The 16,637-nt window shown below is 45.0% G+C and overlaps 1 protein-coding gene across 1 annotated transcript in view; it reads right to left on the minus strand.

Annotated features, from left to right (window-relative positions):
* The window catches only part of LOC139262844 (protein diaphanous homolog 1-like), a 460,427-nt gene that overhangs the window by 351,393 nt on the left and 92,397 nt on the right, over window positions 1-16,637 (minus strand). The window contains exon 2 of the mRNA XM_070878024.1: window positions 8,596-8,622. Coding sequence (XP_070734125.1) covers window positions 8,596-8,622 — 27 coding nt within the window. The remainder of the gene's footprint in view (window positions 1-8,595; window positions 8,623-16,637) is intronic.

Below are 16,637 nucleotides of genomic sequence, written 5' to 3' on the forward strand. Positions count from 1 at the left end.
ACGAACTGGCATCAACAACTCTCTGCGGTAGAGAATTCCACAGATTCACAATTCTCTGGGTGAAGAAATTTCTCCTCATCTCGGTCCTAACTGGCTTACCCCTTCTCCTTAGACAGTGACCCCTGGTTCTGGACTTCCCCAATATCGGGAACATTCTTCCTGCATCTAACCTGTCCAGTCCCGTCAGAATTTTATATGTTTCTAAGATCCCCTCTCATTCTTCTAAACTCCTGTGAATACAGGCCCAGTCAATCCAGTCTCTCCTCATATGACAATCCTGTCATTCCGGGAATCAGTCTGGTGAACCTTCGCTGCACTCCCTCATAAGAACATAAGAATTAGGAACAGGAGTAGGCCATCTAGCCCCTCGAGCCTGCTCCGCCATTCAACAAGATCATGGCTGATCTGGCCATGGACTCAGCTCCACTTACCCGCCCGCTCCCCGTAACCCTTAATTTCCAAGCAAGAACGTCCTTCCTCAGATTAGGAGAGCAAAACTGAACACAATATTCCAGGTGAGGCCTCACCAAGGCCCTGTACAACTGCAGTAAGACCTCCCTGCTCCTATCCACAAATCCCCTAGCAATGAAGACCAACATGCCATTTGCCTTTTTCACAGCCTGCTGTACCTGCATGTCAACTTTCAATGACTGATGTACCATGATACCCAGATCTCGTTGCACCTTCCCTTTTACGAATCTGCCACCATTCAGATAATATTCTGCCTTCATGTTTTTGCCACCAAGGTGGATAACCTCACGTTTATCCACATTATACTGCATCTGCCATGCATTTGCCCACTCACCTAACCTGTACAAGTCACCCTGCAGCCTCTTAGCATCCTTCTCAGCTCTCAGCGCCACCCAGCTTAGTGTCATCTGCAAACTTGGAGATATTACACTCAATTCCTTCATTTAAATCATTGATGTATATTGTAAATAGCTGGGGTCCCAGCACTGAGCCCTGTGGCACCCCACTAGTCACTGCTTGCCATTCTGAAAAGGACCAGTTTATCCCGACTCTGCTTCCTGTCTGCCAACCAGTTCTCTATCCACGTCAATACATTACCCCCAATACCACATGCTTTAATTTTGCACAACAATCTCTTGTGTGGGACCTTGACAAAAGTTCTTTGAAACTCCAAATACACCACATCCACTGGTTCTCCCTTGTCCACTCTATAAGTTACATCCTCAAAAAATTCTAGAAGATTTGTCAAGCATGATTTCCCTTTCATAAATCCATGCTGACTTGGACCGATCTTGTCACTGCTTTCAAAATGCGCTGCTTTTCATCTTTAATAATTGATTCCAACATTTTCCCCACTACTGATATCAGGCTAACCGGTCTATAATACCCCATTTTCTCTCTCCCTCCTTTTTAAAAAAAGTGGTGTTACATTAGCTACGCTCCAGTCCATAGGAACTGATCCAGAGTCGATAGACTGTTGGAAAATGATCACCAATGCATCCACTATTTCTAGGGCCATTTCCTCAAGTACACTGGGATGCAGATGATCAGGCCCTGGGGATTTATCGGCCTTCAATCCCATCAATTTCCCTAACACAATTTCCTGACTAATAAGGATTTCCTTCAGTTCCTCCTTCTCACTAGATCCTCGGTCCCATAGTATTTCCGGAAGGTTATTCGTGTCTTCCTTCATGAAGACAGAACCAAAGTATTTGTTCAATTGGTCTGCCATTTCTCTGTTCCTCATTATAAATTCACCCGATTCTGACTGCAAGGTACCAAAGTTTGTCTTCACTAATCTTTTTCTCTTCACATATCTATAGAAGCTTTTGAGTCAGATTTTATGTTCCCAGCAAGCTTCCTCTCATACTCTATTTTCCCTCTCCTAATTAAACCCTTTGTCCTCTCCTAATTAAACCATTTGTCGTCCTCTACTGTATTATAAAATTCTCAGGTTTGCTGCTTTTTCTGGCCAATTTATGTGCCTCTTCCTTGGATTTAACACTATCCCGAATTTCCCTTGTTAGCCACGGTTGAGCCACCTTCCCCGTTTTATTTTTACGCCAGATAGGGATGTACAATTGCCTTGGCTAATAAAGGCAAGTATCCCGTATGCCTTCCTAAGGATCTGCACTGGAGCCTCAGCCTTTCACCATATAAATGAATGGCCTGGATGAAGAAAGAGTGTTGCACATCCAAGTTTGAAGATGACATCTGAAGTTAGGAGACATAGAAAGCTGTGTAGATAGGAGCAAGTCATCATCGTCATATACAGTCCTTCAGAATCGAGGAAGACTTGCTTCCACTCATAACATGAATCCTTAGGTGACTGAACAGTCCAATACGAGAACCACAGTTCCTGTCACAGGTGGGGCAGATAGTCGTTGAAGGAAGGGATGGGTGGGACTGGTTTGCCGTACGCTCCTTCTGCTGCCCGCGCTCGATTTTTGCATGCTCTCAGCGACGAGACTCGAGGTGCTCAGCACCCTCCCAGAGTTACAAAGGGACACATACAGGCCAAGTCTGTGAAAAACGCTATGGCATATGGAGTTCACTTTGAATCCAAAAACACAAATCAGATTATCTTAATGATGAGGGACTAGGAACTGTGGCGGAGCAATGATATTTTGAGTTTTATGTACACAAATCACTAACAGCAGTGCACATATACAAAAAGTAATCAAAAAAGGCTAAAGGAATATTGACCCTTATCTCAAGAATACAGAAAGGAAAAGGTTATGCCTCAGTTGTATATAGCCTTGGTCAGATCACATCTGGAGTAGTGCGTTCGCTTTAGGCACCGCACCTCAGGAAGGTATGCTGGCCTTTGCTATTACAGCACAGATTCATCAAAATTATACCAGGGCTTAAAAGGCAAAATTATATGGACAGGATGTCTAAACTTGGTTTGTATTCGCTAGAGTTTAAAAGGCTAAGGGGTGATCAAAGCGGCTGTTTAAAATGATAAAAGATTCAAGAGGGTAGATACAGAGAAATGGTTACCCCTTGTGGGGTAAATCGAGAACAAGGGGGCACAATCTTAAAATTAGAGCTAGGCCATTTACGAGTGATATCAGGAAGCACTTTTTCCACACAAAGTGTAATGAAAATCTGCAGCTCTCTCCCAAAAGGCTGTGGTGCTGGGCCAATTCAGATTTTCATGACCAAGATTGAGGTTTTTGGTAGGTAAAGATACCAAAGGCTGTGAAGAAAAGTCAGGTAAATTGAGACAAGGTAGGGATCAACCATTGTCTAATAGAATGGCTGAACAGGCTCGAGGGGCATAATGGCCTGCTCCTGTTCCTAAATCCGAGACAAACTGTTTCCCCTTATAACTTCTATGTATTTCTATGTAACCTGATCCTATCGACAATTCCATTACAAAGCTGGCCATATTTCCCTGCAATACTCATTAAGCCTATAGGTGGCATTGTGATAGAGGTCTTCAATGTTAATTTGCTATTGGTACAGATTTAACATCTTGCCCCACAGCACCCCATCTCCGGAAGAAATTTTGAAAAATGATTCATACAGGCATTTGTCTGTTTATTTCTTTAAAAATCAGGACCCCTAAGTATAGCGTGCTTGGGAGGAACAGGTGACTTAGGACTTATAGTTCCAAAGCTCGTCACCACTGGGGTTTTTTTTAAAAATTCACCTTATGTCTGGGTTGGGGGGAGGGAAAGGAGCGAGAGAGAGAGAGAGAGAGAGAGAGAGAGAGAGAGGGGGGGGTGAGAGAGAGAGAGAGGGGGGGTGAGAGAGAGAGAGAGAGAGAGAGAGAGGGGGGGGTGAGAGAGAGAGAGGGGGGGGGGGGAAGAGAGAGAGAGAGAGGGGGGGGAGAGAGAGAGAGAGGGGGAGAGAGAGAGAGAGAGAGAGAGAGAGAGAGAGGGGGGGGGAAGAGGAGAGAGAGAGAGAGGGGGGGGGGGGGGAAGAGAGAGAGAGAGAGAGAGAGAGGGGGGGGGGGGAAGAGAGAGAGAGAGAGAGAGAGAGATAGAGAGAGAGAGAGAGGAACATAGAAAATAGGTGCAGGAGCAGGCCATTCAGCCCTTCTAGCCTGCACCGCCATTCAATGAGTTCATGGCTGAACATGAAACTTCAGTACCCCCTTCCTGCTTTCTCGCCATACCCCTTGATCCCCCGAGTAGTAAGGACTTCATCGAACTCCCTTTTGAATATATTTAGTGAATTGGCCTCAACTACTTTCTGTGGTAGAGAATTCCACAGGTTCACCACTCTCTGGGTGAAGAAGTTTCTCCTCATCTCGGTCCTAAATGGCTTACCCCTTATCCTGAGACTGTGACCCCTGGTTCTGGACTTCCCCAACATTGGGAACATTCTTCCTGCATCTAACCTGTCGAAACCCATCAGAATTTTAAACGTTTCTATGAGGTCCCCTCTCATTCTTCTGAACTCCAGTGAATACAAGCCCAGTTGATCCAGTCTTTCTTGATAGGTCAACCCGCCATCCCGGGAATCAGTCTGGTGAACCTTCGCTGCACTCCCTCAATAGCAAGAATGTCCTTCCTCAAGTTAGGAGACCAAAACTGTACACAATACTCCAGGTGTGGCCTCACCAAGGCCCTGTACAACTGTAGCAACACCTCCCTGCCCCTTACTCAAATCCCCTCGCTATGAAGGCCAACATGCCATTTGCTTTCTTAACCGCCTGCTGTACCTGCATGCCAACCTTCAATGACTGATGTACCATGACACCCAGGTCTCGTTGCACCTTCCCTTTTCCTAATCTGTCACCATTCAGATAATAGTCTGTCTCTCTGTTTTTACCACCAAAGTGGATAACCTCACATTTATCCACATTATACTTCATCTGCCATGCATTTGCCCACTCACCTAACCTATCCAAGTCACTCTGCAGCCTCATAGCATCCTCCTCGCAGCTCACACTGCCACCCAACTTAGTGTCATCCGCAAATTTGGAAATACTACATTTAATCCCCTCGTCTAAATCATTAATGTACAATGTAAACAGCTGGGGCCCCAGCACAGAACCTTGCGGTATCCCACTAGTCACTGCCTGCCATTTTGAAAAGTACCCATTTACTCCTACTCTTTGCTTCCTGTCTGACAACCAGTTCTCAATCCACGTCAGCACAATACCCCCAATCCCATGTGCTTTAACTTTGCACATTAATCTCTTGTGTGGGATCTTGTCGAAAGCCTTCTGAAAGTCCAAATATACCACATCAACTGGTTCTCCTTTGTCCACTTTACTGGAAACATCCTCAAAAAATTCCAGAAGATTTGTCAAGCATGATTTCCCTTTCACAAATCCATGCTGACTTGGACCTATCATGTCACCATTTTCCAAATGCGCTGCTATGACATCCTTAATAATTGATTCCATCATTTTACCCACGACTGAGATCAGGCTGACCGGTCTATAATTCCCTGTTTTCTCTCTCCCTCCTTTTTTAAAAAGTGGGGTTACATTGGCTACCCTCCACTCGATAGGAACTGATCCAGAGTCAATGGAATGTTGGAAAATGACTGTCAATGCATCCGCTATTTCCAAGGCCACCTCCTTAAGTATTCTGGGATGCAGTCCATCAGGCCCTGGGGATTTATCGGCCTTCAATCCCATCAATTTCCCGACTAATAAAGATTTCCCTCCGTTCCTCCTCCTTACTAGACCCTCTGACCCCTTTTATATCCGGAAGGTTGTTTGTGTCCTCCTTAGTGAATACTGAACCAAAGTACTTGTTCAATTGGTCTGCCATTTCTTTGTTCCCCGTTATGACTTCCCCTGATTCTGACTGTAGGGGACCTACGTTTGTCGTTACTAACCTTTTTCTCTTTACATACCTATAGAAACTTTTGCAATCCGCCTTAATGTTCCCTGCAAGCTTCTTCTCGTACTCCATTTTCCCTGCCCTAATCAAACCCTTTGTCCTCCTCTGCTGAGTTCTAAATTTCTCCCAGTCCCCAGGTTCGCTGCTATTTCTGGCCAATTTGTATGCCACTTCCTTGGCTTTAATACTATCCCTGATTTCCCTAGATAGCCACGGTTGAGCCACCTTCCCTTTTTTATTTTTACGCCAGACAGGAATGTACAATTGTTGTAATTCATCCATGTGGTCTCTAAATGTCTGCCATTGCCCATCCACAGCCAACCCCTTTAGTATCATTCGCCAATCTATCCTAGCCAATTCACGCCTCATACCTTCAAAGTTACCCTTCTTTAAGTTCTGGACCATGGTCTCTGAATTTACTGTTTCATTCTCCATCCTAATGCAGAATTCCACCATATTATGGTCACTCTTCCCCAAGGGGCCTCGCACAATGAGATTGCTAATTAATCCTCTCTCATTACACAACACCCAGTCTAAGATGGCCTCCCCCCTAGTTGGTTCCTCGACATATTGGTCTAGAAAACCATCCCTTATGCACTCCAGGAAATCCTCCTCCACCGTATTGCTTCCAGTTTGGCTAGCCCAATCTATGTGCATATTAAAGTCACCCATTATAACTGCTGCACCTTTATTGCATGCACCCCTAATTTCTGTTTGATGCCCTCCCCAACATCACTACTACTGTTTGGAGGTCTGTACACAACTCCCACTAATGTTTTTTGCCCTTTGGTGTTCTGCAGCTCTACCCATATAGATTCCACATCATCCAAGCTAATGTCTTTCCTAACTATTGCATTAATCTCCTCTTTAACCAGCAATGCTACCCCACCTCCTTTTCCTTTTATTCTATCCTTCCTGAATGTTGAATACCCCTGGATGTTGAGTTCCCAGCTCTGATCATCCTGAAGCCACGTCTCCGTAATCCCAATCACATCATATTTGTTAACATCTATTTGCACAGTTAATTCACCCACCTTATTGCGGATACTCTTTGCATTAAGACACAAAGCCTTCAGGCTTGTTTTTTTAACACCCTTTGTCCTTTTAGAATTTTGCTGTACAGTGGCCCTTTTTGTTCTTTGCCTTGGGTTTCTCTGCCCTCCACTTTTACTCATCTCCTTTCTGTCTTTTGCTTTTGCCTCCTTTTTATCTTCCTCTGTCTCCCTGCATTGGTTCCCATCCCCCTGCCATATTAGTTTAACTCCTCCCCAACAGCACTAGCAAATACTCCCCCGAGGACATTGGTTCTGGTCCTGCCCAGGTGCAGACCGTCCGGTTTGTACTGGTCCCACCTCCCCCAGAACCGGTTCCAATGCCCCAGGAATTTGAATCCCTCCCTGCTGCACCACTGCTCAAGCCACGTATTCATCTGCGCTATCCTGCGATTCCTACTCTGACGAGCACGTGGCAATCCCGAGATTACTACTTTTGAGGTCCTACTTTTTAAATTTAGCTCCTAGCTCCTTAAATTCGTTTCGTAGGACCTCATCCCTTTTTTTTTTACCTATGTCGTTGGTACCAATGTGCACCACGACAACTGACTGTTCTCCCTCCCATTTCAGAATGTCCTGCACCCGCTCAGAGACATCCTTGACCCTTGCACCAGGGAGGCAACATACCATCCTGGAGTCTCGGTTGCGGCCGCAGAAACATCTATCTATTCCCCTCACCACTGAATCCCCTATCACTATCGCGCTCCCACTCTTTTTTCTGCCCTCCTGTACAGCAGAGCCAGCCACGGTGCCATGAACTTGGCTCCTGCTGCCCTCCCCTGATGAGTCATCCCCCCAACAGTACTCAAAGCGGTGTATCTGTTTTGCAGGGGGATGACCACAGGGGACCCCTGCACGACCTTCCTTGCACTGCTCTTCCTGCTGGTCTTCCATTCCCTATCTGGCTGTGGACCCTTCTCCTGCGGTAAGACCAACTCATTACACGTGATACTCACGTCATTCTCAGCATCGTGGATGCTCCAGAGTGAATCCACCCTCAGCTCCAATTCCGCAACGCGGACTGTCAGGAGCTCGAGGCGGATACACTTCTCACACACGCTCCGACACTGCTCCCGCCTCTCACCAACTGGAACGATGGGGAGAGACTGGGACGATAAAGATTGATTCTGACGATCGGGATTAATTAGTCGAAGAGCCGGCACAGGTTCTGTGCGGTTTGATTCTGTGATAAAATGTTCAAAAAAGAAAATCAGGGTCTCCGCACTCTGATAAATCGGAGCCAGAGTTACTACCCTCTCCAACCAGATACTTTTCTGCCTCTCCCCCCACCTGTCACTTCAAGTATGTACCCAACTTGCTCTGTTAAGGTACCTTTCCATCCCATTGCCATGCTGAGGTACCTTCCCAACTGAGATAGTTTTCCTCCCCTCCCCTCAGTCCAGCATTCCCTCGTTCGCCCCCGCCCCCCCACCTCACTCTCGAATCCTGCTTGACCTGAAAACAGCACACCCTCTTCACTACCTGTGTGTAATGAGAGAGCGACTAGTTAATCTCTACCAATAAAGAAAATAAATTCCTCACTGAATATTTATCTTTGGAGATCCATTTGTAAATAATGATGAGCGTTCTGCATTCCACATTAATGGACTTTAGTGTTTATCTTTATCTACATTCTGCAGCTGATCACAGAAGCAAGCAAAAACAGTTCAAGTCTGCATAAAATGGTGTTTAGTATGCGATTAATTTACAAAAACGAAAGTACAGCAAAGAGCAGCATTAAAAAAAACATGCAAGATGCTTACCTCATCAGGAATCAGCTTCTTAAAAGTCTATAGGTTGGAAGTAAATAGAAAGAAAAACAGATAAGTTTGTGTCCACCACCAAAGAGAAAACAAACCTCAGGAAAGACCCAAGAAACAGTTCTGCAAAAACAGTGCATTCTCCTTTCAGCAGTTTTAACCCACTCGCCATTCTCATCAAGTACATTCAGCATTTTGGCACCAAATGCATAATGGGACAAGGATAGAGAAAGTCAGCACTTGAGCCAATGCTTCGTATATATTTTCAACTTGTCCCCCTCAAAATCTCTCCCATCACCAGAAACCAAAATATAGAAACATAGGAACAGGAAGAAACCAATCAGCCCCTCGAACCTGCGCCGCCATTCAATGAGATCGTGCTGATCTGCACCTCAACTCCATCCACCCGCCTTGGCTCCAAACCCTATCGATCTTGGATTTGAAATTATTAATTGTGCTCGCATCTACTGCTTTTTGTGGGAGAATGTTCCACACTTCTATCACCATTTGCGTAAAGAAGTGTTTCCTAACTTCTCTCCTGAATGGACTGGCTCTGATTTTAAGGTTATGTCTCCTTGTCAGAGACTCCCCCACCAGCAGAAAACGTTTCTCTCTATCTCCCCTATCAATTCCTTTCAAAATCCTAAAATCCTCCGTCAAATTACCCCTTAATCTTCTATATTCCAGGGAATACCAGCCTAGTTTGTGTAATCTCTCCTCAAACTAACCCTTGGAGCTCTGGGAGCATTCTTTTCACAAAGAATAGTCGACCTCTGGAACAAGCTGCCGTTCCATGTGCTGGATGCAGACTCGCTGAATTCCTTCAGCAAAATCTGGATTTGTTTCTGGCTATGGCGGAGATTAACTCTTACAGAAGGTAGGTACTGCAGGCAATTTAATGGCCAGAGTGATCTCCTGGAATAGTTGCAATCACTTCAATGTGTCGGAGAGGAATTTCCCAGACTTTTTCCCCAAATTGGTCTGGGTTTTGTTTTTATCTGTTTTTTTGCCTCGCCCAGCAATAAAGAAAGGAAAGATAGATTACGAAAGTAAACTTGCGCAAACATAACAGATCGTAAAAGCTTTTACCGATATATAAAACGGAAAAGAGTGACTAAAGTAATTGTTGGTCCCTTAGAAGATGAGAAGGGGGATTTAATAATGGGAAATGTGGAAATAGCTGAGAACTTAAACAATTATTTTGCTTCGGTCTTCACTGTGGAAGACACAAAAACCATGCCAAAAATTGCTGGTCATGGGAATGTGGGAAGGGAGGACCTTGAGATAATCACTATCACTAGGGGGGTAGTGCTGGATAGGTTAATGGGACTCAAGGGAGACAAGTCCCCTGGTCCTGATGAAATGCATCCTAGGTTATTAAAAGAGATGGCGGAAGTTATAGCAGATACATTCGTTATAATCTACCAAGATTCTCTGGACTCTGGGGAGGTACCAGCAGATTGGAAAGCAGCTAATGTAACGCCTCTGTTTAAAAAAGGGGGCAGACAAAAGGCAGGTAACTATAGGCTGGTTAGTTTAACATCTGTAGTGGGGAAAATGCTTGAAGCTATCATTAAGGAAGAAATAGCGGGACATCTAGATAGGAATAGTGCAATCAAGCAGACGCAACATGGATTCATGAAGGGGAAATCATGTTTAACTAATTTACTGGAATTCTTTGAGGATATAACGAGCATGGTGGATAGAGGTGTACCGATGGATGTGGTGTATTTAGATTTCCAAAAGGCACTCAATAAGGTGCCACACAAAAGGCTAATGCAGAAGATAAAGATACGCTGAGACAGAGGAAATGTATTAGCATGGATAGAGAATTGGCTAGCTAACAGAAAGCAGAGTCGGGATAAATGGGTCCTTTTCGGGTTGGAAATCGGTGGTTAGTGGTGTGCCACAGGGATCGGTGCTGGGACCACAACTGTTTACAATATACATAGATGACCTGGAAGAGGGGACAGAGTGTAGTGTAACAAAATTTGCAGATGACACAAAGATTAGTGGGAAAGCGGGTTGTGTAGAGGACAGAGAGGCTGCAAAGAGATTTAGATAGGTTAAGCGAATGGGCTAAGGTTTGGCAGATGGAATACAATGTCGGAAAGTGTGAGGTCATCCACCTTGGAAAAAAAAACAGTAAAAGGGAATATTATTTGAATGGGGAGAAATTACAACATGCTGCGGTGCAGAGGGACCTGGGGGTCCTTGTGCATGAAACTCTTTTAGGTAAGGATGACTTTGCTGAGTATTCCACTACAGTCCTCCGCTCTACCAACTGAGCTATCGAAGGGAAGCGGCTCCTTGTGCATGAAACTCTTTTTGGAGTTTATCTGCAAAACAAAAAACATTAAACCGTGCCACCCGACCTGGGTGACACACCAGACATTTACAAGGCCCTTTTGTTTTCTCCTTTTTTTGGGGTTTTTTTTTGTGTTTTTCTTTTTTTTGGGGCACTAAAATCACAATTTTTCCCCAGTGCCCCCTATAAAAGGGAATCCTTGTGCATGAATCCCAAAAAGTTAGTTTGCAAGTGCAGCAGGTAATCAGGAAGGCGAATGGAATGTTGGCTTTCATTGCGAGAGGGATGGAGTACAAAAGCAGGGAGGTCCTGCTGCAACTGTATTGGATATTGGTGAGGCCGCACCTGGAGTACTGCGTACAGTTTTGGTCACCTTTCTTAAGGAAGGATATACTAGCTTTGGAGGGGGTACAGAGACGATTCACTCGGTTGATTCCGGAGATGAGGGAGTTACCTGATGATAGATTGAGTAGACTGGGTCTTTACTCGTTGGAGTTCAGAAGGATGAGGGGTGATCTTACAGAAACATTTAAAATAATGAAAGGGATAGACAAGATAGAGGCAGAGAGGTTGTTTCCACTGGTCAGGGAGACTCGAACTAGGGGGCACAGCCTCAAAATACGGGAGAGCCAATTTAAAACAGAGTGGAGAAGGAATTTCTTCTCCCAGAGGGTTGTGAATCTGTGGAATTCTCTGCCCAAGGAAGCAGTTGAGGCTAGCTCATTGAATGTATTCAAAATCACAGATAGATAGATTTTTAACCAATAAGGGAATTAAGGGTTACGGGGAGCGGGCGGGTAAGTGGAGCTGAGTCCACGGCCAGATCAGCCATAATTTGTTGAAAGGCGGAGCAGGCTCGAGGGGCTAGATGGCCTACTCCTGTTCCTAGTTCTTATGTTCTTATGCCCAGAACTGAACTGTACACAGTACTCCAGGTATGGTCTAACCAGAGCTTGGTATAGCTGTAGCAACACTTCCTCCCCTTTATATTCTCACCCTCCAGTTATAAAGGCAACCAGTCCATTAGCCTTTTAGATTATTTTTTGTACCTGACTATTACATTTTAGGGATCTGTGTACATGGACCCAGCATTTCATCATTTAAAAAGCACTCAGCTATCCTTTATTGGTGCAAAATGGATGACCTCACATTTACCCACGGTGAAATCCATCTGCCACAGTTTTGCCCACTCACTTAATCGATCAATGTTTCTTTGCAATTATATGCTCCCATCTACACCATTTACTGTACCGACATTCTTTGTGTCATCCGTAAACTTCGATGTACGGCTCCCTATCATGTTATCCAAGTCATGAATAAATATAGTGAATAGTTGAGCCCGCAGCACAGGTCCTTGTGGGACACCACTAGTCGCTTCCTTCCAATTCGAGTATATCCCCATTATCCCTACTCTCTGTCTTCTACCGCCTAACCAATCTCCTAACCAGGTCAATAATTTGCCTTCAATTTAATGAGCTTTCATTTTATCCAACAGTCTCTTAAGGTACAGGTACAATGTCTCAAATCTGACTGTCCGAAAACCAGACATTTTTGAGAAAATCCCATTTGATATTCAGTAAAATCAAATCCGGACTAGTTATCGGCTTTGCCGTTATGTTTTAAATGGTGTGCGATCGGTCCGAGCCTTGCCGAATGACCCTCGACCCGGCCCGACCCATGCCACCAGTAGTACTTTGTCTGTCTCGGTATCCGAAATCCGGAAAAATCCAAAATTCGACACTGTCTCGGTCCCAAGGTTGCCAGATTTGAGACGTACCTGTAGAACCTTATCAAATGCCTTCTAAGTGTCCATATAAACTACATCCATAGACATTCCCCTGTCTGCTACTTTAGTTACTTCTTCAAAAAATTCAAATAGGTTTGATAGACATAACCTACCCTTGACAAATTCATATTGGCTCTCTCCAATCAGCTCAAATTCTCCGAATGCTCAGTCACTCTGTCCTTAATTATAGATTCCAACAGATGTTTCACTAACAGGTCTATAATTACCTAGTTTCTCTCAGACCTTTTATAAATAATGTAGTTTCTTAAATAATTGAGTTACTTGTGGAGTAACTGTACTACCGCCAATGTTCCCATTGAGTTGCATGGCGGTCTGGAGGTCCCACGCAGGCCGGTCACTGGGTTTATCATGGTAATAACCACGCATGCGCGAAAAACTGAATGGGCCACGTAGCCAGTTAAAAGAACCAGCACACCAAAAAAGCTTACAGGGAACATTGACTGCCGAGTGTTTAAGTGACCACAGTACAAACATTTCTTAAGCCTGCTATTACATTGTATTCAAATGCTAGTGATCACACTGAGCACCATATAAATTATATATTGAAATACTGGGTTGGTGAAGTGCTCGAACAACATGGTTATCATTAGTTAGATTAGCTGCAGTGATGGATTGCGACCACCAGAGGGGGATGGCGCACCTTGAAATACATCAAATCTGCACAAAAAGTATTTCATTAGCAAGTTCCATTTTATTACTACTCAGAGAATGTATATATATATATATATATAAACTTGCACAAATAATTTGTTGGTAATTATAAATTTCTTCCTCCCCATCCCATCCAAAAGTGAAATTGATGGGATTGAAGGCTGATAAATCCCCGGGGCCTGATCGTCTGCATCCCAGAGTACTTAAGGAAGTGGCCATCGAAATTGTGGATGCATTGGTGATCATTTTCCAACAGTCTATCGACTCTGGATCAGTTCCTATGGACTGGAGGGTAGCTAATGTAATACCACTTAAAAAAAAAAGAGGGAGAGAGAAAGCGGGTAATTATAGACCGGTTAGCCTGACATCAGTAGTGGGGAAAATGTTGGAATCAATCATTAAGGATGAAATAGCAGCGCATTTGGAAAGCAGTGACAGGATCAGACCAAGTCAGCATGTATTTATGAAAGGGAAATCATGCTTGACGAATCTTCTGGAATTTTTTGAGGATGTAACTAGCAGAGTGGACAAGGGAGAACCAGTGGATGTGGTGTGTTTGGACTTTCAAAAGGCTTTTGACAAGGTCCTGCACAAGAGATTGGTGTGCAAAATCAAAGCGCATGGTATTGGGGGTAATGTACTGACGTGGATAGAGAACTGGTTGGCAGACAGGAAGCAGAGAGTCAAGATAAACGGGTCCTTTTCAGAATGGCAGGCAGTGACTAGGAGTGCCGCAGGGCTCAGTGCTGGGACCCCAGCTCTTTACAATATATATTAACGATTTAGATGAAGGAATTGAGTGTAATATCTCCAAGTTTGCAGATGATACTAAACTGGGTGGCGGTGTGAGGTGTGAGGAGGACGCTAATAGGCTGCAGGATGACTTGGACAGGTTAGGCGAGTGGGCAAATGCATGGCAGATGCAGTATAATGTGGATAAATGCAAGGTTATACATTTTGGGAGCAAAAACACAAAGGCAGAATATTATCTGAATGGTGGCAAATTAGGAAAAGGGGAGGTGGAACAAGACCTGGGTTTCATGGTTCATCAGTCACTGAAAGTAGGCATGCAGGTACAGCAGACGGTGAAGGAGGCAAATGGTATGTTGGCATTCATAGCTAGGGGATTTGAGTATAGGAGCAGGGAGGTCTTACTGCATTTGTACAGGGCCTTAGTGAGGCCTCACCTGGAATAGTGTGTTCAATTTTGGTCTCCTAATCTGAGGAAGGATGTTCTTGCTATTGAGGGAGTGCAGCGAAGGTTCACCAGACTGATTCCAGGGATGGCTGGACTGCCATATGAGGAGAGACTGGATCAACTGGGCCTTTATTCACTGGAGTTTAGAATGATGAGAGGGGATCTCATCGAAACGCATAAGATTCTGACGGGACTGGAGAGGTTAGATGCGGGAAGAATGTTCCCGATGTTGGGGAAGTCGAGAACCTGGGACACAGTCTTAGGATAAGGGATAGACCATTTAGGACTGAGATCAGGAGAAACTTCTTCACTCAGAGTTGTTCACCTATGGAATTCCCTGCTGCAAAGAATTGTTGATGCCAGTTCATTGGATATATTCAAGAGGGAGTTAGATATGGCCCTTACAGCTAAGGGGATCAAGGGGTATGGAGAGAAAGCAGGAAAGGGATGAAGGAATGATCAGCCATGATCTTATTGAATGGCGGTGCAGGCTCGATGGGCCGAATGGCCTATGTTTCTATGTAACGGTCATACTGCGTTACGGTTCCATGGCTCGGATCACCGACCATCTCACCGAAGGTCGCTACTCAGTGCCGAGCTTACAGTCTGTATTACGCTGTAGGTAATTAGGCTCATACAGCAGTGCCTGGTGTCCAGTCGTCTTGGACCCCCTTGCCACTGGACCAAGACCTTGCTCAGCTAAGCCAATGTGGTAGCCGGAGTGCAACAGCCATCCCACATTAAAATAACCCACGCACAGGCATCTTCCACTCCGTTAACATGAAGTTCGGGACCTGGAACGTCAGGACCTTCATGGACAACTGATAAACCATTCTTCAGTCCCTCAAAAGTAGCCATCCTTTTAGTTTTTTTTAAAATTCAATCACAAAGAGCATCACAGCCAAGCCCAATTTTGTCCTCACTCGACATCTATGTGGATAGACTGGAGAAACTGTGGTTGTTCTCCTTGGAGCAGAGAAGATTTAGAGGAGATTTGATAGAGGTGCTCAAAATCATGAGGGGTCTCGGGGTCTAGACAGAGTAGATAGAGAGAACCTGTTCCCTTTGGTAGAGGGTCAAGAACCAGAGGACATAGATTGAAATTGATTGGCAGAAGAACCAAAGACAACATGAAGAAAAATCTTTTTACGCAGCTGGTGGTTGGGATCTTGCAGAGAGTCAACACAGGCTCGATGGGCCGAATCGCCTCCTTCTGTGCTGTAACCATTCTATCTGCACCTGTGCACTTTTCAGCCAGGGTCGCTCGTGAGTGCACCAACAGCAGGAATGCCTGCTTCGTCATGTCTCCAGCTCAGCACAGAGGCCAATCACCGCCCCACCCTTGCCGTCCTGACTCTCAATCAGCAACAAAGCACAAACTGGGAGCCCCCTGGTCTCCACAGCTCATTTTTACCATCGCGCTGTGTGGGGTGCAGCTGGAGGCGACGCAGTTCAACAGGTGGAAAATGTCTGACCTGCTTTTCAACATTTTCAGCATTTTTGGTTTTCATTACAGATTCCCGCATGCAATTTTGCTTTTGTGAAAGGTTTGTACGCCTCGGTGGGTTAGCGGCAGAGAAGCGGACGTGTGTAGAAGACATCAAAAGGAGTGTTGGACTTGCTTCTGGAAGATTAAGCAGGATATGGAAGGCCAAAGATATAATCGATAAAGATGGAGAAGAGATCCTGAAACGATGGCTAGCTCTATATTATCCGAGTGTTGGAACACGAGAAAAGTTGACGAGGAAACAACAACAGCAGCGATGAGTTGGTTAAGAGGAATAATGGGATCATAACTAAATCCTGCTATTTGCACTTCTGTAACATCGCCCGTCTCCGCCCTTACCTCAGCTCATCCGCTGCTGAAACTCTCCTTGTTACCCCTTGACTGTCCCAACTCACTGCTCACAGTTTGCGCATCTTCCATTCAGGCTCATCATCGTCCACCTCTTCGTCCGACTCTGCTGCTGCAAACACTGCATGTGGCTGGGTCTTCACGTAGGCCGGAGCCACCCAGTACGGGTTGTGTTCGGCTTCTTCTGTATTACGCAAGATGGCTTTGCGCTGGTTGCTGTCGTCCG

This window comes from Pristiophorus japonicus, chromosome 4, assembly GCF_044704955.1.
Source record: "Pristiophorus japonicus isolate sPriJap1 chromosome 4, sPriJap1.hap1, whole genome shotgun sequence".
NCBI lineage: Eukaryota > Metazoa > Chordata > Chondrichthyes > Pristiophoridae > Pristiophorus > Pristiophorus japonicus.